The sequence below is a fragment of the Prionailurus bengalensis genome, chromosome D3, assembly GCF_016509475.1.
Source record: "Prionailurus bengalensis isolate Pbe53 chromosome D3, Fcat_Pben_1.1_paternal_pri, whole genome shotgun sequence".
Taxonomy (NCBI): domain Eukaryota; kingdom Metazoa; phylum Chordata; class Mammalia; order Carnivora; family Felidae; genus Prionailurus; species Prionailurus bengalensis.
The window spans coordinates 46,663,986-46,689,638 of record NC_057356.1 but is presented as its reverse complement, the minus strand read 5'-3'; the positions used below and the strand labels follow the sequence as shown (position 1 = coordinate 46,689,638).

Below are 25,653 nucleotides of genomic sequence, written 5' to 3'. Positions count from 1 at the left end.
GATACTTCCATTTATGTTAAATTAATGCTGATTCCAACTTATTAAATGCATTACATAATCTCTGATGAATGAAACCCTCACTGTAGAATTAATACCACATCTGTCAAAGACTATGTGGTCAACAGAATTTGTATGCAAACTTCAGCTGTGGTTGAGCATTTTGGGACACCATGGAAACTACAGTTTTCTGTTCTCTTGCTTGAATCTGTCTGCTACCATCTTCTGTCTCACAAGTATCAGATTTAGTGGCGGTGTCATGAATTTGTTTAGGCTAGAGGTCTAGTTTATGTCTAAAGCAACCATTCTGTCTAAATGGAGAATATTCTTTTAAAAGATAGGACATAATGTTATGTTGGATCATACCTGTCATACTTTGAAAGATAAACTCTTATTTCTCTAGAAGAATGTTTTCACTTTTACTTTTTATGGCAGAACTATTTGTATAAATAAACGTTCTCTACTAAATTTATAAGAGGCTAACATTCCTAGAGGGACATTTACTAATGTGGATTGAAGGAATTATCTAGCATTTGGAAATCTTGTAAGCACTGTCATAGGATCCCCTCTCATAGATGATAGAAACAATCAAAAGGTGTAACAGTTGGCCAACAATAGACATTTAAAGTACAGTATATCGTAAAAATAGAGTACAGTGAATCTTTTTTTAAACAGCTTATTTATTTATTTTGAGAAACTACAAGCTGGGGAGGGGCAGAGAGATCAGGTGAGAGAGAGAGAGAGAGAGAGAAAGAGAGAGAGAGAGAGAAAGAGAGAGAGAGAGAGAGAGAGAGAGAGAGAGAGAGAGAGAGAGAGAGAGAATGCCAAGCAGGCTTCATGCTAGGAGCATGGTGCCCATTGATATCATGACCTGAGCCAAAATCAAGAGTTGGACATCTAACCGACTGAGCTACCCAGGTGCCCCAAGTGCAGTGTATCTTGAGAGAAACAAATATCATCATTAGAGTAAGTTTTTAAAAGTAATTTTTGTTATTGACCCCTCCAATATCTGCCTCCTTCCACCCTCCAAAAGAAAATAGTTCAAAACTTAGAAAATGTAATATCCATAATTTTTTTTTGTACTGAAGTTCAAAACAAAGTCATTTTTAAAAATCCTGCAGTGCGTTTCTGTGATTATTTTTTTCTTTTTCAGATTTTTAAAAGTTTATTTTTGAGAGCGCATGTGAGCAAGAGAGGGGCAGAGAGAGAGAGGTGGGGGAGAGAGAATCCCAAGCAGGCTCCTCACTGTCAGTGCAGAGCAGAGAGCAGTCAGTGCAGAGCCAATACTAGGCTTAAACCCACAAACCATAAGATCATGACCTGAGCCGAAATCAAAAGTTGGACGCTTAATGGACTGAGCCACCCAGGCGCACCCTACATTTCTATGATTCTGTTACACTGAACAAACACTTGAGGGGCACCTGGCTGGTTGGGTCAGTGGAACGTGCAACTCTTGACCTCGGGGTTATGAGCTCAAGCTCCATGTTGGGTACAAAGATTACTTAAAAATAAAATCTTTAAAGAAAAAATAAGTACATGACTTTTATGAACTCATGATGTTGAGTGTAGAGATTACTTAAAAAAATAAAATCTAAAGAAAATACTCAAACACTTCACTTCCTTTCGATGTGGGCAAATCTCCATTGCAAAAGCCATATACATTTCTTTCAGCCAGCTCTTCCCCGTAACTCCACATTCCCAGTTTCTCAACTCTATAATAAGTCTTAAAAGTAGCGGAGGATATTTGGTATGGAACCATAGCTTTTTATGATGTCTCCATTGACTTGAGAGCATGCCAGAGCAGAGTGGAGAGTGTGAGTGTCCTGCAGGTGAAAACCTCACGAGTCTACACTGAACTGGGGTCCAGTCCCAACTTTTTAAAAACTACGTGCCCCTTGTGATGATTTGGTTTTATTGTATAGTGTCATTGTTCAAAATACATGGCTTTGGGGCAACTCGCTGGCTCAGTTGGTAGAGCATGAGACTCATGATCTTGGGGTGTGAGTTTGAACCCCATACTGGGTATAGAGATTACTAAAAAATGAAAAAAAAAACCCAAAACATAAATACATAGCTCTTATGAACTCATGGCGGATGCTTATCTGCCAGGTGTGGTCTAGGTATAATTTGTCTTGATTAGGAAGGAAAGTCCGAGATCTTCTCCTGACATTGGCCATACTGGACCTCAGTGCCCTGCAGTGCCGTCTCCAGCCGGCTCACTTTGACCCTGTCTTCCATTTCCACATATGTATGCATTTTGCTTTGCTGCTTCTAAAAGAGTGTGGATGGAACTGGAGGATATTATGCTAAGTGAAATAAGTCAGAGAAAGACAGATATCCTATGTTTTTTCATTCATATGTGGAACTTGAGAAACTTAACAGAAGACCATGGGGGAAGGGAAGGGGAAAAAATAGGAATAGAAAGGGAGGGAGGCAAACCATAAGAGACTCTGAAATACAGAGAACAAACTGAAGGGGGGTGGGGGAAGAGGGGAAAATGGGTGATGGGCCCTCAATAGGAGGGCACTTGTCAGGATGAGCACTGGGTGTCGTATGTAAGCGATGAACCATGGGAATCTACCCCCAAAACCAAGAGCACACTGTATACACTGTATGTTAGTCAACTTGACAGTAAATTATATTAAAAAAATAAAAAGAATATGGAGACTTAGATTTCCAAAACTAATGACATCTTCCTTTGTCCTTCCAATCTGTTTTGGACAGGATTATGTTACTAAATGTTGGATTATACTACATGAAATGAATACTTTACATAACTGATATTCAACTCTAAAACTCTCCTGTGATTGAAGCTTTTACAAAACAGATTCCCAGCTCAGAACTAATACTGATACTGGTTAGTGATTGAAACCTTTCTTCCTTATTTCCTTACTCCCATTGTCCTTTTGTTGAAGGGCTCTGATCTCATAATCCCATTGTCGTACACTTCCCGTTTTTCTTTCTCCTCTTCTCTCCTCTCTCATCCCTTCAGCGTTTCTCAGTGGGACTCACCCAGAGGTTAGGTCCTGGGTGTTCATGCCTAGTGACTTTCAAAACCAGGGCCAGCACTGGGGTGAGGCCCAGAATTTGAGTAGGCAACTGTGCCCAGGGCTTTGCAGGTGCCAACCCTGTGTTCACTAAATATCTTGGAGTCATAGAATATTAGTGTTGGATTATTATCAGAAATGAGAAAGGTCTGATATATTATAAATATATATGACCTTTTAAAATGAAAATGTGATATTACTGTTAATGATGTCCAGTGGAACCAAATACCATAGAGATTTCAATACAAGAGCAAGCTGTTACTTTAAGAGTTGAAAAGTTTACAGTTCCATTTGCTCCTTTGATTCATTCTTCTTCTCCATATTTCCTACACTTTTTATCTTTTAAGGTCTTTTACTGATTATCACACTTTGCTATCACAAAAATACTTATAAAAATGAAAATCAGACAGTGTATATCCTGTGACCTTAAGACTTTAAGTTTCTTTGCGTCTTGTTATTCTTACAAGTATTAATACGTGAGTTATCAAAATAACAAGCATTACAAAATTTATGAAAATATTAACATAAAGGGTGAAATGCTCATAAAATGGATTTTTTCTGCTGGGTTTAGAGATCTGAGAATGTCACCTATCTATTGCTAGAATGTGATGGACTTTTCAATAACAGTTATGTAATTTTTTAATAGATTCTGGGATTAAAAAACCTTGCTCATATTAGTAGACAGATGGGAGTAGGGATTTGGTGGGGTTTTTGAATCTCGCAATACCATTCAGTTCTTCAACCCTTTGCCAACTGTGTGCCACAAGTTCAGATAACAATGTATTATCAAAAACATTTTTAAAAAGGAGGTTAGAGTGGGAGACAGCCAAAGCATAAGAGACTCTTAAAAACTGAGAACAAACTGAAGGTTGGTGGGGGTGGGAGGGAGGGGAGGGTGGGTGATGGGTATTGAGGAGGTCACCTTTTGGGATGAACACTGGGTGTTGTATGGAAACCAATTTGACAATAAACTTCATATATTGAAAAAAAATTTTTTTTATGATCCATAAGTTGACAGCTCAATTAGGACTTTCTTCAGTGTTACTGTGAACAAATTTGGAGAAGTCTAACTCGTAGAAGGTCTTCTGAGCCTCCATTGGAGTCATAGGTGCCTTGGTCTCTGGGAAATGTAGCCAGAGAAGCTTTGCCAGGGCTCTCAACTCTTGGTGCACACGTAGCTCTGTCCTCTTACTCACATGTACATTGCAGTAGTGAGACGGGGATGAGAAAATTGAAATATTTTTCGCTGAAACACACCTGTATCAGTATAGTAATTTTTGATAAAATGCTTTTATCTTACCGTGAGCTTTACAGTTTTTCCCTCAAAACCACAGATCTAGCTCATTCACTTGATGCAGGGTGCCTGCACACAGCCGTAGAGCCGGTCCATACTCGGACACATCCCAGGTCAACTGGATGTCCTGCCAGGAGTGATGGTATTTTGGGGTTCAGATAAACATGTTAGTATATGTCACTGTGACATCTGTCCCATTCTTGAATTCTAAATCTAAGATTGATACAGACTGAGGTAAGATTTGGAGCTTTGCCAAAGCTGGTACATGATAAATACTAACTTGAGAGACGGGCAACAGAAACAGCAAAGTAGTTAAACAAAACCTAGCATCTTTACCACCTTCCTTTCCAGTCTTCTGAAATCAGAATACCCTGGTATGGGAGAAATGGCCAGAAGAGCCCTTTTCTGATGTCAGGTCTTTCCCTTAACTAAAACAGGGAAAGTCATGGGGCCCTCATGCAGGTTATGGCGCCTCAGTTAAAGGAGCCTCACTGAGACCAGTACTGTACTTCTATACCTCCCTTCGTTTGGTACCCTAACGAGTTTTACATTTCAGAGCGAGAATACAGTGATTGAGGATGGTGTGAGGTGTCCCCCCACCCCACCCCCGTCACAGAAGAGTAGTTGAGGGCAAGTGGGAGAAGAGAAAGCATGACCTCCAATGCAGGTGTCTGCTCAGACCTTCCCATAATTAGGTAAGAGTGCCTGTGGAGGCTGAGCCTCTGGAAATTGGTTCCCTTAAAGCAGCCCCGCCCACGTAGCTACTAGCCAGTCTTTGTGCACCTTGAGTGAATACAGGGTGAAGACTGAGATCCATCCAGGCGTCAACCAGTACATCTGTTGTCCTTCCACGTTCCTGTCATGGTTGTCCAGACTTCGGTTAAATGCCTCCCAACTCTGAAAATACTCCACTACTAGACAGGAAGAATAGGAAAAGAATATCTTTTTGTTCATCTTTTTCCTTGTAGCTTGTCTTCTGTTTTTCTTTCTGTTTTTTACCGTTGGTTTGCACCAAGCTGAGCACAGTGTGGTTCAGTTCACACACAAACACATACCCCTTTCCTGCTCCACAGTTCCTTCATTTCCAAGTGTGTTATCTCCCACTCATTCCCCTGTTGTGTTCCCCTTGGGCAGGTCTGTGAGAGCTGAGGAACAGTGGTGTGACCAACAGCAGAAGGCATAAGGGCGGGAGGCCTTTTTTAAAACTGCTCATCCAGATGGTCCCAGGAGTCTTTTGAGTTCTTCGTGCGGCTGCTTTGGGCACAATCAGTGGTATTCGGATAGCAAGAACCTCTCATGCAAGATAAACTAGTAGATAGATGGTAGACATCTTATGGAGGGAGGGGGCTGAGTAGCTGAAGATGTGAAAGAGACCTTTGACCCTCCAAAGCCCTTAAATGTAAGCGGGATGAATGTTTACATCCTTGGTAGCTGTGGGAGGTGGGGCGGTGGGGGGGGGGGGTGGTGAGGAAGGAGCCAGTGCCAACTTCATCTTGCAGAAGGGACATCCAACAAGCAGAACCAAGGCTGCTTCTAGCACTTGCCCAACACTGAGGAGCCTGGAAACCCATTTGGTGCTTGGGTCCCACTCCTGGGTGAGGACTCTGCCTGCACACTGGCTGCCTGGGCAAACGAGCAGACGAATTTAGCCAGAGACCTAAGTTGAGTTTCTCTCTGTAACCCAGGTCTTAAATATTTGCACAATTGGGTATTACAGTGTGTTAGAGTTTACAGCTATAAAATATTTTCCATTTTAGCTGGGATCAAACTTGGCCTTGCCTTCAGGTTGTTTATATAGTGCTCAAAAGATGAAGCAAACAGCCTTTTCTCTCTCTCTCTCTCTCTCTCTCTTTTTCCCTTTCTCAGTTTGTCAGCAGATGAGAAATTGCAATTAAGAGTTTCTTCAGTTTCATCATTGGTTGCTATTAATTTGCATGGATAAATTTAAACTGTGTTTTTAGCTGGGTCACAGGGTGGAACTGCCTGGCATAAATATTTAATTTTTCAGCCGACTGATGCTCCCGGTGATCAGAGTAGCCTAGTTCATGTTTCTTCCTGAAACTTGACCCTCATAATGTGTGTTGTTTCTTCTCCTATTATTGGAATCTGCACAGTACTAATTAGTATACGGTATCTAGAGAGTCCACTACCAAACTTTATTATATGGGAAGTAAAAGTGAGGTCACTGTAAAATTCCAAAACGGAATGAAATAGGGTTTCTGTCACTTGAGTTTTCATTACATACCTAGGGAACTGTAGATTTTAACAATTAAAAATTACTGTAATACTATTTTAAAATAATTTCACTAATAGAGGCAATAAAATTAAGTCTATTGCTGTATTTTTTTTTTAATTTTGTTTTTCAATGTTTATTTATTTTTGGGACAGAGAGAGACAGAGCATGAACAGGGGAGGGGCAGAGAGAGAGGGAGACACAGAATCGGAAACGGGCTCCAGGCTCTGAGCCATCAGCCCAGAGCCTGACGCGGGGCTCGAACTCACGGACTGCGAGATCGTGACCTGGCTGAAGTCGGACGCTTAACCGACTGCACCACCCAGGCGCCCCTATTGCTGTATTTTAAGAGTATAAATACTCCTACTCTTCTCATTCTCAGGGTGAGGCTGTTGTTATGGTGGACTGGATTTATGTATATATGTTCTCCGGGATCTTTTCTTTCCTTTGTATTCCCTCTCTGATATTTGGCCCAGATGTGTGCCTTTTCATTTCTCTGAATGCTTATGTTCTGGGCTAACTAAAAGAAGTAAGAAAGAGTTTAAATTATTCTAGATTACAACAGTGGATTTAAAGAAGCTTATTTAGATTAGGAGCTTTTCAAATGATTGGAAATAATCTACCCATTGAATTCATGATAAAACCATGTCCTTTGTGCAGTGGTCTCAGAGTTTACACTACGCCCACTTTCACTGACTCACTAACTCCTATAAAGTCTAGCCAACCAGTGTGAGAGGCCAGTGGCTAGTAGACCCTGGATGGTCCTGTCCTTGCCTGTATATTTTCCCTGGGGGGGGGGGGCTATATGTGAAGAGGTGCAGCATACCCAGCATTGCTTTAGAGATGAAAGATTAAGCCCCTAGGACACAATTCTCATCTGATCCTCTGTAATTAGGGACAAGCTAAAATGCCCTCACCTCTAGCACATATCCTATTCCCTCAGGGAATATTTTGTAGTCCTTTTAGTACTCTTTGGGGGGAAAAATCCAGAATCAAGCTTTGAGGTAAAGTTCTTCATTGCTGTAATGAGTACATCTCATCCTGATGTTGTACACAACGAAGTGAAATGTAGAGATGAAGAATGGCACGGTGTGGGTCACATACTAGTCAAGGACATGACTCAAGTCGTCCCCTCCGTGAATTCCTGTCTTGGTGATTGGATGGAGCAGCCAGCCGGCCAGCAGAGAGAACCTTACCAGGGGGACTGCAGCCATCCCGTCCTGGCTGGGGCTCCAGGGGGAGCAGGGGTCCTTTCCTTCAGTCCCTCACCCTTTAAAGTCAGAGCGCGGAAGCCATGCTGCTTTCTTAATAGCTTTTCTACAGCCCAGGCGACCAGGTGAAGGATCCCAACCTCTGAGGCTCTCTTGCCTCTCTGCATCTGGGAGGACTTGGCACTCTTGCATGCATTCTTAATGGTAATAGCTCACATTTATTGCTCACTTCATGTCTGCCTGGTGCTCTTCTAAGTGCCATAGATGAATTAACCTGATCTTTACAAGCCCTGTGACGTATGCAATGAAATCCCCATCTGAGGAGAGGTGAGGGACTTACTTGTGGTGACGCAAGTATTAGGTAGCAAGGGGCCTTCAATCTCAGACCCCATTCCTTTTTGTTTTTCTAATTGTGGTAGAATTCACCGCATAAACTGTACCATCTTCACGATTTGTAAGCATGCAGTTCGGTGGCATCAGTACATTCACCATGTACAGCCATCACCACCGTCCACCCAGCCTCTTCGTCCTGCAGAACTGACTCTGTACCCATTAAACAGTAACTCCCAGGCCCCTGTCCCAGCTAGCTACCATGCTGCTTTCTGTTCAGAACTCACTCTCTTAGCCACCTCACTGTCCCTGGAGCTTTGGCCTGGACCAACCTGAGCACGTTCTGTCGCTGTTCTTTTTCCCTTATGCTTAGACTTCGCTTTTCTCTCGTACATTTTATGATTAGCATAATGTCCATGCGTGTGTTCTAAGGCGATCCAGTGTCTGTGGTGCAAGGTTGTTAGCTTCCTTTGGCCAGGCTTGAAAGTATTAGATTTTAAGATAAATCTCTTGTTTTACTCCTGATTAAAAGAGCAATACATGTTCACGTTAGGAAACAGAAAATATGGAAAAGCATAAATAAGGTCGTCAAGATTACCTGCACTACCAACTCCTAGAGACAACAGCTGTTAATTTTTTGGTGCTATGACCTCCTAGTATTTGTTGCTATGTCTATAAAACATCTCTTTAAACATGTGGCTTTGTAACCTAACAACGTTTTGCCACATAAACTATTGTGTATCATTAAAAAGAGGGTTTGAGGGGCCCCTGGGTGGCTCAGTTGGTTGAGCGTCCGACTTCAGCTCAGGTCACGATCTCGCGGTCTGTGAGTTCGAGCCCCGTGTCGGGCTCTGGGCTGATGGCTCAGAGCCTGGAGCCTGCTTCCGATTCTGTGTCTCCCTCTCTCTCTGCCCCTCCCCCGTTCATGCTCTGTCTCTCTCTGTCTCAAAAATAAATAAAACGTTAAAAAAATTAAAAAAAAAAAAAAGAGGGTTTGACGTCAAGAAGCTTGTATTCCAGTAGAAGGGTCAGCAAAGTCTAGCGTATTGTGATAAATGCCTGTGTAGGCATAAAGTCCGCAGGCATTGGGACTGCAGAGGAGCATGGAGGGTAGGGGCACCTGCAGTGTACTCTTCTCTCTCTGGGGTGATGAGGACACAGGCAGAGTATAAGATTTTATCCCTCCCTTCAAGAACCGTATTACTGTAGAGTTAGCGAGATGAGCTGACATAACAGTATGCAATCCAATACACGACCAAGAGCTAAATTGTGAGATATAGATTCTGGTATGCCGGGAGGAAGTGAGAAATCAATGAGAACTAGAACAGCTGAGAAGGAGAGACTTGAGCTGACCCTTCAAATATGGGTAGGATCTGTAAGAGGTAAGGGAAGAGAGCAGGGCATCCTTGGTCAGGACTGGCCCTACCAAGTCTTTTAACTCAGTGCCTAAAATAGTGCCTGGCACCTAGTAGATGGTAAATTAATTTTTTTCAGAAGATATTTTGAAAAATTATTTCTAATGTATATTCTATACTGCACATTGGCTGTAGAAGGGATGGGGTTTTTTGATATATAGTTCACAACATTATAAGACATTTAAAGTATATATAAGATGACTGCATATGTTGTGCACTGTGAAAGAATTCCCCTTGAGTTATTTAACACATCAGTCACCTCACATACACACATCTCATCTTACATTGTGTATGAGAACATTTAAATTCTACTCCCTTAGCAAATTTCACTTATGGAAAACAGTGTTATCAACTATAGTCACCATGTTATACATTAGATCTTTCTATATTACTCGTCTTACAACTAAAATTTTGTACTCTTTTAACAGTCTCTCCCATATTCACCACCTGCAGCCTCTGGCAACCACCTCCCTACTATGTTTCTATGAGTTTGTTCTTTATTGTGTTGTTGTTGTTGATTGTTTCCACATGTAGGTGATACTATGGAATACTTGTCTTTCTCTGTCCGGCTTATTTCACTTAGCATAAGGCCCTCCAGTTTCATCCGTGTTGTCACAAATGGCAGGATTTTCTTCTTTTGTATGGCTGAATAATACTCCTGGGTGTGTATGTCATTTTCTTGACCCAGTGATCACATTTTCTTGATTCATTTATCTGTTGATGGACACTTAGGTTGTTTCCATACTGACTATTCTAAATAATGCTCTAATGAACATGGTGTGCACATGTTTTTTCAAGTTAGTGTTTTCAAAATAAGCCAGTGAAGAAATGGGCAGAAAACATGAATAGACACTTCTCTAAAGAAGACATCCAGATGGCCAACAGGCGCATGAAAAGATGCTCAACATCACTCCTCATCAGGGAAATACAAATCAAAACCACACTGAGATACCGCCTCACGCCAGTCAGAGTGGCTAAAATGAATAAATCAGGAGACTATAGATGCTGGAGAGGATGTGGAGAAACAGAAACCCTCTTGCACTGTTGATGGGAATGCAAACTGGTGCAGCCACTCTGGAAAACAGTGTGGAGGTTCCTCAAAAAATTAAAAATAGATCTACCCTATGACCCAGCAATAGCACTGCTAGGAATTTACCCAAGGGATACAGGAGTGCTGATGCATAGGGGCACTTGTACCCCAATGTTTATAGCAGCACTTTCAACAATAGCTATAGAAATTATGGGAAGAGCCTAAATGTCCATCAACTGACGAAAGAAGATGTGGTTTATATATACAATGGAATACTACTAGGCAATGAAAAAAATGAAATCTGGCCATTTGTAGCAACGTGGTTGGAACTGGAGAGTGTTATGCTAAGTGAAATAAGTCAGGCAGAGAAAGACAGATATCATATGTTTTCACTCATATGTGGATCCTGAGAAACTCAACAGAAGACCGGGGGGGAGGAGAAGGGGGGATAAAAAGTTACAGAGAGGGAAGGAGGCAAACCATAAGAGACTCTTAAATACTGAGAACAAACTGAGGGTTGATGGGTAGTGGAGGGGAGGGGAAAGTGGGTGATGGGCATTGAGGAGGGCACCTGTTGGGATGAGCACTGGGTGTTGTATGGAAACCAATTTGACAATAAATTTCATAAAAAAAAAAGTCTTTTCATTTCTTTGGGTAAATATCCAGAAGTGGAACTGCTGAATCATAGGGCAGGTCTGTTTTTAATTTCTTAAGAAATGTCCATTGTGCTTTGCACAGTGTCTGTACCACTTTACATCCCCCCAGTGGTGTATAAGAGCTCCCTTTTCTCCACATTATTGCCAGCCATTCATCTCTTTCATATAAAAGCCATCCTAACAGGTGGGAGGTGATAATCTCATTGTAGTTTTGATTGGCATTTCCCTGATGATTAGTGGTATTGGGCACCTTTACCTATTGGCCATTTGGATGTCGTCTTTGAAAAAACGTCTACTCATTTCCTGTGCCCATTTTTAAATCTTTTTTGTTTCTATTAAGTTGTAAGAGTTTTTTTAATATGTATCTTGGATCTTACCCTCTTATCAGATACGTGATTTGCAAATATTTTCTCCCATCTTATAGGTTGCTGTTTTCATTTTGTTGATGGTTTTCTTTGTTGTGCAGAAGGTTTTCCGTTTGATATGGTCCCAGATGTTTGTTTTTGCCTGTTACTTTTGCTTTTGATGTCAGATTAAAAAAAAAAATCATTACAAGACCTATGACGATCTTACCCCTTGTGTTTTCATCTAGGGGTTATATGGTTACAGTTCTTACATTTAAATCTTTAATCTGTATTGAGTTGATTATTGTGAATGGTGTAAGATAATGGTCTAGCATCATTCTTTTGCATATGGCTGTCCAGTTTTCCTAGCAACATCTATTGAGGAAACTGTCCTTTCCCCCCATTGTATATTCTTGGCTCCTTTGTCAGAAATTAACCAGATATGTGTGGGTTTATTTCTGGGCTCTTTGTTCCATTTACCTGTGTGGCCAGGTTTGTGCCAGTACCATACTGTGTCAATTACTATAGCTTTGTGATACTGTTTGAAATCAGGAAGCGTGATGTTAGCTGTGGGGTTGTCATATATGGACTTTATTAGGTTGAGGTATGTTCCCACTTTACCCACTTTGTTAAGAGCTTTATCATGGAAGGATGGTGAATTTTGTCACATGTATTTTTTTTTGCATCTAGTGAGGTGATCACATGATTTTAATCATTCATTTTGTTAATGTGGTATATCACATTTATTGATTTGTGGTGTTGAACCATCCTGTATCCTTAGAGTGTATCCACTTGATCAAGTGTATACACTTGATCATGGTGTATATGATCCTTTTAAGGTACTTTTGAATTTGATCTGCTAATACTTTGTTTGAGGTACATTGCATCCGTGCTCATCAGATGCACATTCATTGTAGTGTCCTTGCCTGGTTTCAGGATCAGGTTAATGCTAACTTCACAAAATGTATTTGGAAGTGTTCCCTCTACTATTTTTTGAAGTACATTCTGGCAGAATTTACCAGTGAAGCCATGTGATCCTGGACTTTTGTTTGTTGGCAGACTTGATTACTGTTTCAGTCTCCTTATTGATAATTTGTCCAGATTTTCTCCTTTTTCATGATTTCACTCTGTAGGGTATGTATTTCTAGGAATTCATCCATTTCTTCTAAGATTTCCAATTTGTTAGTATGCAATTGCTCGTAGTAGTTTATGAGCCTTTGCATTTTTTCCATGTATTTTTTTTAATTGAACTGTAGTTGATATACAATGTTACACTGGTTTCAGGTGTACAGCGTGGTGATTCAACGAGTCTACACATTATGCTGTGCTCACAAGTGTAGCTACCACCTCTCACCACACATTACATATGTTACATTGCTTACCTTCCCTGTGCTGTACCTTTTTCCCCATGACTTACTTATTTCATAACTGGAAGCCTCTGTCTCCCACTCTCCGTTACCCATTTTGCCCATATGATCCCCTGTATTTTTATGGTATCAATTATGTCTTTCCTTTTATTTATTATTTTATTTGAATTCTTTTTTCTGTTGGCTTTTTAGTCACTATTTCATTTATTTCCCTTCTGATCTTTGTTACATCCTTTTTTCTAGTGCCTTTGGCCTTAGTTTGTTCTTTTTCTATCTCCTTTAGGTGTAAGGTTAGATTGTTTATTTGAGATTTTTCTTGCTGCTTGAGGTAGTCCTCTATTGCTGTAAACCTCCCTCCTAGAATTGGTTTTGCTGCATCCCATCAGCTTTGGCATGTTGTATTTCCATTTTCATTTGTCTCAAGATATTTCTTGATTTTCCCTTTGAATTTGGTTCTTTGATTGGTTATTCAGTAGTATGTTTTAAATCTCACATAGTTGTGAATTTATGTGGTTTTTTTGTTACAATTAATTTTTTTCTTCTTCTTAAAGTTTTACTTGTTTAAGTAGTCTCTACAGCCCAAGTGGGGCTCAAACCCTTGACCCCTAGATTGAAGTGCATGCTCTTCCAACTGAGCCGGCCAGGCACCCCTCTTGTAATTCATCTAATTTCATACTCTTTTGGCTCAAAAAGTTGCTTGATATCAATTGAATCTTATTAAATTTATGAAGACTGGTTTGTGCCTAATGTATAATCTGTCCTGGAGAATGTTTTGTGGGCATTTGAGAAGAGTATGTATTTTGCTGCTGTTCAGTGGAATGTTCTGTAGATGTCTGTGGGGTCTGTCTGGCCTAACATGTCATTTAAGTCCATTGTTTCTTTTTTGATCATCTGTCTAGGTGATCTGTCCGTTGGACGTAGAGTATTGAAATCCCCTACATCTAACGTATTGCTGTGTAATTACATAGCAGTATATCCCAAATAGTTGATGGTGCTTCGTTTCTGGATAAAGGAGCATTTTCATTTTTACTTCAAGAGTTATGTATTCCTCTATGATTTTTTTTTAATGTTTACTTACTTAGAGAGAGAGCGTGCAAGTGGGGAAGGGGCAGAGAGAGGGAGACATAGAATCCAAAGCAGACTCCAGGCTCTGAGCTGTCAGCACAGAGCCCAACATGGGGCTTGAACTCATGAGCCATGAGATCATGACCCGAGCCGAAGTCAGACACTCAACTGACTGAGCCACCCAGGCACCCTTGTGTTTTGTTTTGTTTTGTTTTGTTTTGTTTTGTTTTGTTTCTTTAAAGAAAGAAAACAAGGTATTTTTAAATTTTTTTTTTTAACGTTTATTTATTTTTGAGACAGAGACAAAGCATGAATGGGGGAGGGTCAGAGAGAGGGAGACACAGAATCTGAAACAGGCTCCAGGCTCTGAGCTGTCAGCACAGAGCCCGGCGTGGGGCTCAAACTCACGGACCATGACCTGAGCCGAAGTCAGCCGCTTAACAGGCGCCCCAAGGAAGGTTTTTGGTTTTTTTTTTTTTAACGTTTATTTATTTTTGAGACCGAGAGAGACAGAGCATGAACGGGGGAGGGTTAGAGAGAGGAAGACACAGAATCTGAAACAGGCTCCAGGCCCTGAGCTGTCAGCACAGAGCCCGACGCGGGGCTCGAACTCACGGACCGCAAGATCGTGACCTGAGCTGAAGTCGGCCGCTTAACCGACTGAGCCACCCAGGCGCCCCAGAAAGGTATTTTTAAATAGAAGGAAGAGAGCTTGAGACATCTCATTGGAGATAAACATTGGTAGTCCCAGTTTTCTGACGTGGGCCCCATCAGTGAATTTCTGGACTTACTGAGATCTCCAAGTGTATATAGTGCAGTCTTCTTTTCTTTATCTCTTTCTGTGTTCGTATTCTCCCTTGTCTCCCCAGTGAGACAGCAATAGACTTACCACTTCTGTTAATTAGGTTGAGCTGTTACATGTCTGTTCTGCAATACTTTGTGGTAATGAATGAGCTTAATGTTTCTAATGCACTCTAGTTGTAGTCTTGTGAAAGTTATATTACTTTTAATTGTATGGATTAGTAAGAATGTGGATATATTGAGGAGGAGAAAGTCAGCTAAGGCAGGTGGCATTCAACTTGGATGGCACCTTGGGAATGTTCACCTGGCCTGTAGCTTTAGTCAGTAAAATTTATGAAAGACCTGATTTCCAAAGGAAACATAACTAATGGTAGGTGAAGGGTTGGGAAGATCATCCGAATATCCTAGAGAATACCAAGATAAGTATGTTACGTAATGAATTTTTTAAAGACCTAACGATGCTGTTGTTTGCTGGCAGGATAGGGTATACAGGGTTGAAACTTCAAGTCAGAGACCAGCCCCCTCCCCCCCCCCCCCCCCGCCCAATCATTACATTATTTTTGGAAGTCTACTGTGATTGTGTCATTCTAGCAGACAGAATTTAAAGCCTATTCTGTAATGTGTACAATAGCCTTCTAGTACCTAGTCCACAAAGTAGAGTAGATTTGCACGCTCAGGAAACCTCAATGTTGTTCAAAAACAGCCTGAAATTTCTTTCAGCTTTGATCATTAGCTCACTATGAAGATTTTTGGTTTTGGGGGCCCCATCATCTTTGTATCCCATTTCCTAATTTTTTTTACGTTTATTTATTTTGAGAGAGAGAGGGAGAGAACATGAGCAGGGGTGGGGTGCAGGGAGAGAGAATCCCAAGCAGGCTCTGTGCTCTCAGCGCAGAGCCTAATGCAGGGCTCAGTCTCCCTGTGAGATCATGACCTGAGCCAAAATCAAGGGTCAGATGCTTAACAGACTGAGCCGCCCAGACGCCCCCCATTTCCTAATTCTCATCTAAGGCAGGTTTATTAATAGTTGTTATCTAATGCTCACCAGATCATGAGCTCCTTGAAGAGAAGGAGAATGTGTGGGGAGTGTTTATATTTCCTTCGAGGCCTAGAACAATATACTCCATATTGCCCTCTGGGAAAGATTTGTGAAAGTGAACTGATGCTAATTCAGTTTCATGGGCTGCAATTTTCCGTTACTTCCTTCCCAGGAGACATGTGAGGTAAAGATACCAGCAGGTAAGTTTGTCATATATATTGTCATGTGTATTGACATCACCATTTCCATTTTCTTGTTAAATAGGAACTATCCAAGATCACCATGCCAGTTATATTTAATGAGCCTTTGAGCTTCCTACAACGACTCACTGAATATATGGAACATACATACCTCATCCACAAGGCCAGTTCATTTTCTGATTCTGTGGAAAGGATGCAGGTACGTGTCAAACAAGCACTGAAAGGGTTTAAATCTCAGAGACTTCTCTGCCACCTCCACCCCCAAAACATACACAAAATTCATGTTCAATCCAGCGTGAGATTGGGAAATGTTATTAAAACTTAGAATATTTGGAGTGTCCTCTGTGTTCCTTCCCCTGCTGTCCTCTGGCCAGAGTGCCACCACAGTGGGAAGACGAGTGACAATTGGAAGAGAAGCAGAAGGTGGTCCATAACCAAATCGGATGTTGGTGAGCTGTTTCTGAGTCTTCATTTTAGAAAGTAATGTGTTGGGAGAAACAGCTCAACTTTTCTTCTTTCACACTTTCTTAGAGTATTTCTGAGAAGGAGTGAACACACACATACATACACAAATATGTATATTTATGCTTATGTGTGTAATTAACTTACACACTATTGTAGATTAAAACAAAAGATAACAAGGAATTGCACTTTGTAATTTTGTTTTGGATAGAAGATGCTTACATGATGTGTACAGATGGATTAGTTACAGGCAGAGCAGAATAGACACATTGTTCTCCAGACAAAGCAATAGCATTCTGAACGGAATCTTTCTGTTCTTTCATTTATATAAATCAGCTTTTCCCAACCTCCTGGGACTTAATACCAATTTGTTTAGTTTTATCTCTTTTTCCCTATCCTCAAATTGTACTTTTAGAAATTTTAAGGGAATTAAAAGTAATTTGGGGTTTGAGAGTTTTTTAAAAGTTCTTGAGTGAATTTGTAGCACTCAGGGTGTTAGAAAAACCATAGCTCAGAATGACTATAGCAGGAGACTCAGTATTTTTCATTTTGAATACACACACTTGCATATTAAGTTGCTAGAGATATGTTAAAAATCCAAAGTAATTAAACTCCTCAAAATAATTTTGTAATTATTATCTTCAAGATTTCAGTTCCTTAAAGAATGGGGAGCAAGTGAGGCTATCTTTAACTTCTAATGCTGTGTTCCACAGTGTGTAGCTGCATTTGCTGTATCTGCTGTTGCTTCTCAGTGGGAACGCACTGGAAAGCCTTTCAACCCGCTTCTGGGAGAGACTTACGAATTAGTTCGGTAAAGATCTTTCCTTCACTCTTTGAGATGGGTAGTTGACTTTGTGTGATACATGTAGCTTTTTAGGTGAAGAGGAAAAAAACATATATTTTTTTAACATTACCAACATTTGCATGGGGCAAGTTAACAATTTTGATGTTTGTTTCTCTTTTAGAGACTCTGTCAGAAATGTGGAAACATGCATAAAATGCACCATTATAAAAAGTAATTAAGCGATTTCAATATTACTGATCATGTGGGATTAATTATTCTTTTCTCCTTACATAGATCATGTGATTGGAATTTTTTTAATACCCATATCAAATATAGTAACATAAATGTGTACTGTTGGCATACAGGCAGTGACACATCTATAGATGTACTTCTGTTTGCCTGTTTCTTGATCCACAATTAAGGAATTCATTTGGCTTCAGTTTTTCTGAATCTTCCCTTTTTGTACAAGTTTGGATACCATTTATTATTTTTTTAAATTTAATTTCTTTTTAATGTTCATTGGTTTTTGAGAGAGAGGATTGAGCCGGGGGAGGGGCAGAGAGAGAGGGAGACACAGATCTGAAGTGGGCACCAGGCTCTGAGCTGTCAGCACAGAGCCCGACGTGGGGCTCGAATCCACAAACCACATGATCATGCCCCGAGCTGAAATTGGACGCTCAACTAACTGAGCCACCCAGGCACCCCAATAGCATTTATTTTCTAAACGTTTGGAAGGGTGGGGACACATTAGATTCCTCTATCCTAGTATCAGTGGAAGAAGTTTAAATTTACATGGCTCATATTGGCAATTCATGCAGGTCACCCAAATTCATGTGTGTGTTCTTTTAATATTTTCAAGTAGCTAGAATCTGCTGCTTTAATACTTTTACATTGCCTTTTGACTGAAACGACAGTGATGTACACATTACATGATAAGAGTTAATTACAGTGTTGCTTTTTTTTTCTTTTTAAATCTCAAGAGATGACCTTGGTTTCAGACTCATCTCGGAGCAGGTCAGCCATCACCCACCCATTAGTGCATTTCATGCTGAAGGATTAAACAACGATTTCATCTTTCATGGCTCGATCTACCCCAAACTGAAGTTCTGGGGCAAGAGTGTAGAAGCAGAACCCAAAGGAACCATCACTTTGGAGCTCCTTGAGTGAGTTGGAATCAAGCCATTAAACTCTTTTCATGTCTGTCTACACTTACCCACAGACCTGACAGTGTTGTTCTAAAGTTGGAGAAAAAGAAACAGCTTATAAACAGTGTAAATTATCCACTTTCTGTAAAAGAATTGAGAAACAGGGCAATAGCCGTTGTTTTTCAATATAGGTATATACAAAAATTTTAAGTTAATGTTTGGATCTATTTTAAGATAGAATGGAATCAATTATTCCATGGTAGTTCTTAAGGAAGATGCTTTCTGTACATCATGGTGATGTTTTCTTTATCCATCTTTCAAAATGAATAAAGAAAATGTGGAATATATATACAACGGAATACTACTCAGCGTTGTTGCCATTTGCAACAACGTGGATGGAACTAGACTGTATTATGCTAAGCGAAGTAAGTCAAAGACAGGTGTCATATGATTTCAATCATATGTGGAATTTAAGAAACAAAACAGATAAACAGGGGAAAGGAAGGAAAAATACAATAAAAACACAGAGGGAGGCAAACCATAAGAGACTCTTAAATACAGAGAACAAACTGAGGGTTACTGAAGGGGAGGTGGGTGGGGGGATGGGTTAAATGGGTGACAGGCATAAAGGAGGGCACCTGTTGGGATGAGCACTGGGTGTCATGTGTAAGAGATGCATCACTGTGTTCTACTCCTGAAACCAAGACTACAGTGTATGTTAACTAACTTGAATTCAAATTAAAAAAAAAAATCAGTGTTCAAAAAAAAAAATTCACTTTGAGAAATACGGAAATAATAATTGTGTGGCCCATCTTAGACATTAGGTAAATTTGAAAGTTCTCTTCTTTTGCAATAGAAAAAAAAAAGATTAGCGTGGAGTATCTTTCCATTTATTTGTGTCTTCCCATTTCTTTCATTAATGTTTTGTAGTTTTCAATGTACAGGTTTTTCACTTCTTGGCTAAATTTATTCCTAGGTCTTTTATTCTTTTTGATTTAGTTATAAATGGGATTATTTTCTTAATTCCGTGCTCACATTTTATAAGAATTAATACTGTTAATATATCCATACTACACAAAGCAATCCACAGATTCCATGTAAATCCTATCAAAATTCCAGTGACATTTTTCACAGAAACAGAACAATTTTTCTAAGTGTATATTTATTTATTTTTGAGAGAAAGAGATCACAAGCTGGGGAGGGGCAGAGAGAGAGAGGGAGATGCAGAATCTGAAGCAGGCTCTAGACACCAGGCTGTCAGCACAGAGCCCAATGCAGGGCTTGAACCCACAAACCGTGATATCATGAACTGAGCTGAAGTTGGACTCTCAACCAACTGAGCCACCCAGACACCCCTAGAACAAACAGTTTTAGAATTGGTATGGAACCATAAAAGATCCAGAAGAGCCAAAGCAGTCTTGAGAAAGAAGAACAAAGCTGGAGTAATCACACTTCTTGATTTCAAACTATTTTACAAAGCTATGGTAATTAAAACAGTGTAGTATTGGCATAAAAACATAAAGATAAGACGGATGGAACAGAACAGCCCAGAAATAAATCTATGCCTATATATATGGCCAGTTTATGAAAAAGGAAGCAAGAATATACAATGAGGAAAGGACAGTGTCTTCAGTAAATGATGTTGGGAAAGCTGGACAGCCACATGCAGAAGAATGAAACTGGACAGTTTCTTACACAAGTTAACTCAAAATGGATCAAAGACTTGAATATAAGTCTATAAACTCCCTAGAAGAAAACATAAGTGATGAGGTCCTTGACATTGGTCTTGCTGAAGACTTTTTCAATCTAACATCAAAAGAAAAAGCAAAAAAAAAAAAAAAAAAAAAAAAAGTGGGACTACATCACACAAAAAACTTCTGCACAGCAAAGGAAACCATCAACAAAATGAAAAAGCAACCTACAGAATGGAAGAAAGTATTAGCAAATCATATATATCTGATAAGGGGTTAACATCCAAAATATATAAAGAACTCCTACAACTCAATGGCAAAACAAACAATTTGATTTAAAAATGGGCAGAGCGGACCTGAGTAGATATTTTTCCAAAGAACACACAGAGTTGGCCAAAAGGTACATGAAAAAATGCTCTGCACCACTAATCATTAGGGAAATGCAAATCAAAACCATAGTGAGATACTGTTCCACACCTATTAGAATGACTAGTGTCAAAAAGACTAAAATAACAAGTGTTGGTGAAGATGTGGGGAAAGGGGAACCCTTGTACACTGTTGGTGTGAATACAAACTTGTACAGCCATTCTGGAAAATAGTATGGCGATTCCTCAAATTAAAAACAGAACTACCACATTATCCAGCAATTCTACTTCTGGATATTTACCGAAGAAAATGAAGTGCCTATATTGGAGTGTCCATCCATGGATTAATAAAATGTGGGGTGTATATGTGTGTATATACACCATATACAACACAATGGAGTATCAGCCATAAAAATAAATGAAATCTTGCCATTTGCACAACATGGATGGACTTTGAGGGCATTATGCTAAGTGAAATAAGTCAAAGACAAATACTATATGAGCTCTGTTACATGTGGAAATAAGTAAGTAAATAAATAAAAATTTACAATAACAAAAAAAAAAGCTCTGGGGTACCTGGGTAGCTCAGTCAGTTGAGTGTCTGACTCTTGATTTTGGCTCGGGTCATGATCTCACAGCGTGTGAGATCAAGCCCTGAGTCACACTCTGTGCTGACTTCACAGAGTCTGCTTGGGATTCTCTCTGCCTCTCCCCAGAAAATGCTTGCATTCTCCCTCTCCCTCCCTCCGTCTCTCTCTCTCAAAAATAATAAATAAACGTTAAAAAAAAACAAGCTCATACATACAGAAAGCAAATTGGTGGCTACCAATGGTACAAAGTAGGAGATGAAAGAAATGGGTGAACTGTTTTTGTTTTTCACTTAAATAAATTGAATAAATTTTTAAAAGAAAAAAGTTAGATTTAAATTCAAAGGTGGTTCTTCTTTTAGTTAAAATGGAATGAGCACCCTATAGTCTATCTTTTCTACTGATTTTAACTGGTCAGAAGACATAAAGCAACTATCTGAGGACTCTGAAGAGTAAAGAATCACAAACTGGGGAGAGAAATAAGAACCTGAAGACCAATATGGCAGGTTCCTGGTTTTATTCACTCTACCCAACCACTGTCGCCTGGCTTACAGTCAGAGCAGCTCAGACCTTAGAACCAGACAGTGGAGGCAGACAGAAACAGTTTCAGAAGAAGCCATCTGTTTCTGGTTAGAACAGCTAAAAAGAGGCCTTTGCAGGATGTAGAAAGGTGGGAAAATCCTTTTTAGTTTTCTCTCCCAGCCTTGCCCCAGAGCAAGCTCCAGGTCCCACAGCTACATTCCTGGAGTGGCAGCAGCAGCCACAGAAGTACCTAAATCTCGGGAAAGGTCCTCCTTGGCCAGAGGAACTGGATAAAGGCCAAACAGAGCGAGGAGAATCCCTGTTACTTTTTCTCTTTCTTTTCTCTTTGCCCCAGAGGAAGACTCACTTGTGGGAAATGCAAGACAGAGCAGGAACGCTTTAAAACCCCAGCTTGCTAGGCAAAGGCCAGAGGAAAGACTCCTCTGGTATCTACAAGTATGGAGGGAGGAGGGAGATCAAGAAAGGGATCCCATTAAGCAGTGTATGAGTTCCAGGCTCATCCTTAACACTTAGGCATTGCAGTGACCCGAAGTGGCACACCAAAGGCCTTTAGATCTGAACTGCTGTGTGGATCAGTGCCCAGGTCCCCAACTGGCTATTGAGGGGAAATAATAGATCTGAATAGCACTACAAAGGCTACAAAATTAAACTGACACCACAATCAAAGGCAACAGAAACTGGGTTGGGACTTGTGACCTGAAATTATGTTAACAGTACAAACAAAAATCAGTATTCTCTGGAACATTTTAAGGGTGCCCAGAATCGCCTATTATTAAAATGTCTAGAATACAATTCCAAAATCATTCAACCTACAAGGAAACAGGAAAATCTCAGTAACTCATGATGGAAAAGACAAACAATAGGCTCTAGCCCCAAGATGAGTCAGGTATTGAAATTCGTATCAAATATTTTAGAGCAGCTTTCATAACTGTACCCCATGAGATAAACATGAACATGCTTAAAATGAATAGGAAGACATTTTAGCAAAGAAATAGAAGTATGTCTGGAAATTTTAATACTGAAAGTTTAGTGACAAATACAAAAACTGAGATAGGCTGAATGGAATGAAGCTGATAAAGTATGTCCAGGGTCTGTATGAACACTACACAGTATTGATGAAAACAAAGGATATTTGGGTAACGGAAGATAGAATATTTCAATATATTTGGAAGCCTTGATATAGTTAAGATGTCCATTCTCCCCTAATTGACCAATTAACAATATTAACAATCCAAATAATAAGTCCCAGGATGATTTTTTTGGTATAGAGAAGTTGACCAAAATTTGTATGGAAAGGCAAATAAAAAAAGAATAGTCAAAACAATTTTGAAAAGGAAGAACAATCGATGGCCTCCCATTTCCCAATTTTAAGACTTAACTCTAAAAATCAAGAGATCAAGAAACCGTGGTATTGGCAAGAGGGTAGAGATGTACATCATTGGAACAGGTCAGTTGAGAAATTGACTTATAGAAGTATGGTCAGTTGATTTGTAACAAAGGTGCAAACACAGTTCAGTGAAGGGTAGTCCTTTCTACAAATAGTGTAGAAACAATTTGACATGCGTATTTAAAAAATGAATCTCGGGGCGCCTGGGTGGCTCAGTCGGTTGAGCGTCCGACTTCGGCTCAGGTCATGATCTCGCGGTCTGTGAGTTCGAGCCCCACGTCCGGCTCTGTGCTGACAGCTCAGAGCTTGGAGCCTGCTTCAGATTCTGTGTTTCCCTCTCTCTGCCCCTCCCCCACTCATGCTCTGTCTCTCTCTCTCTCTCTCTCAAAAATAAACATTTAAAAAAAAATGAATCTCAATTCCTATCTCCCACCTTATCCAAAAATGAACTCAAAATCATAGATTAAAATGTACAACTGTAAAGCTTTTGGAAGAAAACAGAAAATCTTTATGGCTTTGGATTAGGCACTGACCTCTTACAGACACATACCAAAGCACAATCTAGAAAAGGCAAAATTGATAAATTAGATTTTTATCAAAATGAAAAACTTTTGCTTTGTGAAAGACACACTTCAGAAAATGAAGAAGAGAAGCTGTAGATGGGTAAACATTTGCAAATCATATATCCAACAAAGGACCTGTATCCAGGATATATAAAGAATTCTCAAAATTCAGCACTAAGACAATAGAGCAACTCCGTAAGAAATTGGGCAAACAACACGAACAGATACCTCACCAAAAGTATACATAAGTGGCAAACACATGAGAATATCTCAATTGCCTTAGTCATTAGAGAAATGCAAAGTTATAATCACAGCGAGATACCACTATACATCTATTAGAATGGCTAAAATAAAAATTTTTTAAACAGATAATACCAGCTCCTAACAAGGATTTAGTATAACGAAGTATTGTTGGTGGGAATATAAAGCAGTAGTCACCCTGGAGAGCAGTGTGGCAGTTTCTTATAAAGTTAACGATAGGTTTACCGTGCAACTCAGCAGTCCCCTCCTATGTATTTATCTAGAGGATGAAAATTTATGTTGTCACAAAAACCTGCGCACAAATGTTTATAACAACAGTATTAATAACCATGAAAAACTGGACGTTCCTCAAAAAATTAAAAATACAACTACCATACCATCCAGTAATTGCACCACTGGATATTTACCAGAATACAAGCACACGAATTGAAAGGGGTATATGTACCCCGTGTTTATTGTAGCATTCTGCACAATAGCCAGATTATGGAAGCAGCTCAAGTGTCCATCAGACGAATAGATGAAGAGATGTGTCCAAATTAATGTTATGCAGCCATAAAAAAAGAATGAAATTTTGCCAATTGCAACGACATGGATGCATCTGGAGAGTATAATACTAAGCAAAATAAGCCAGTCAGAGGAAGACAGCTACCATATTATTTTACTCATATATGGAATTTAAAAAACAAAGGAAGAAAAGAAACCAAACAATCAGACTCTTAACCATAGAGTACAAACTGATGGTTACCAGAGGGGTGGGGGGCGGGGGGTGGGAGCATGGGGGAAACAGGGGAAGGGGATTAAGAGTACACTTATGATGAGCACTGAGGAATATATGGAAGTGTTGAATCACTATACTGTACACCTGAAACTAACATAACACTGCATGTTAACCACACTGGAATTAAACTTTTTAAAATAAATTTAAAAAATAATAATAATTGATCAAAACTAAAAGCAACCCAAAATCTTTCAGTGAGTGAATGGTTAAATGTGGCACATCCATACAGTGGAATACTACTCAGAAATAACAAATTATTGATACATGGGATTTCAAATGCATCATAACAAATGAATCCCAAGAAGTTGCATAATATATCATGTCCTGTATATGGCATTTGGGGAAAGACGGTGGAGAACAGATGCACTGTATAAGGATGAGGGATGAATTAGGGATTCAGGAATTAGGTAGAGGGGAGACCTTGACGATACGAGGGACATGAGTGAATTTGGGAGGCTGTGACTGATCTATGTTCCGATTGTGGTGGTTACAAAGGTCTATCCATGCATTAAAGCTCCTAGAATAATATGCCAGCAAAAGTGAATTTTGCTGTTTGTAAATGAAAAATACATCTAAAAAACACAAACGTATGAAGATGTGAAACAAATGTTTTCAAAAGGAAAGGATGTGTAAAATTGGTGCTTATTGACATAAGTTTTTCTCTTTGGTGAGCTGGAAGGTAGTCTTCTGGTTAGTCGTAAATAGACCTTCATTTTTATTTCCCAACTCCAATTTTTTTTTTTTTAATGTTCTCACCAAACTTTTGAATGCCTAAGATGAGGACAGGCATACATAGGAGGTATTGAAGGCCTGATTCCAGACTACTACAGTAAAGCAAGTCGGATGAATTTTCTGGTTTCCCAGTGCATTTGGAACTTATGTGAGGTCTATATTATAGTCTTATTAAGTGCACAGTAGCATTATATCTAAAAAAAAAAAAAAAATCCAAATACATCTTAATATCTTACTGCTAAAAATGCTAGCTGTTTGAGCTTTCAGTGAGTCATAATCACAGATCACCATAACATATATAGCAATAAATGAAAAACTTTGAAATA

The 25,653-nt window shown here is 39.7% G+C and overlaps 1 protein-coding gene across 6 annotated transcripts in view; it reads left to right on the top strand.

The window, feature by feature from the left end:
- OSBPL1A (oxysterol binding protein like 1A) overlaps positions 1–25,653 on the top strand; it is a 245,412-nt gene that overhangs the window by 208,132 nt on the left and 11,627 nt on the right. For all 6 annotated transcript variants that reach the window (XM_043558465.1, XM_043558466.1, XM_043558469.1 and 3 more), the window contains 3 exons: positions 16,094–16,228; positions 17,205–17,302; positions 18,256–18,438. In XM_043558465.1, coding sequence (XP_043414400.1) covers positions 16,094–16,228; positions 17,205–17,302; positions 18,256–18,438 — 416 coding nt within the window. The remainder of the gene's footprint in view (positions 1–16,093; positions 16,229–17,204; positions 17,303–18,255; positions 18,439–25,653) is intronic.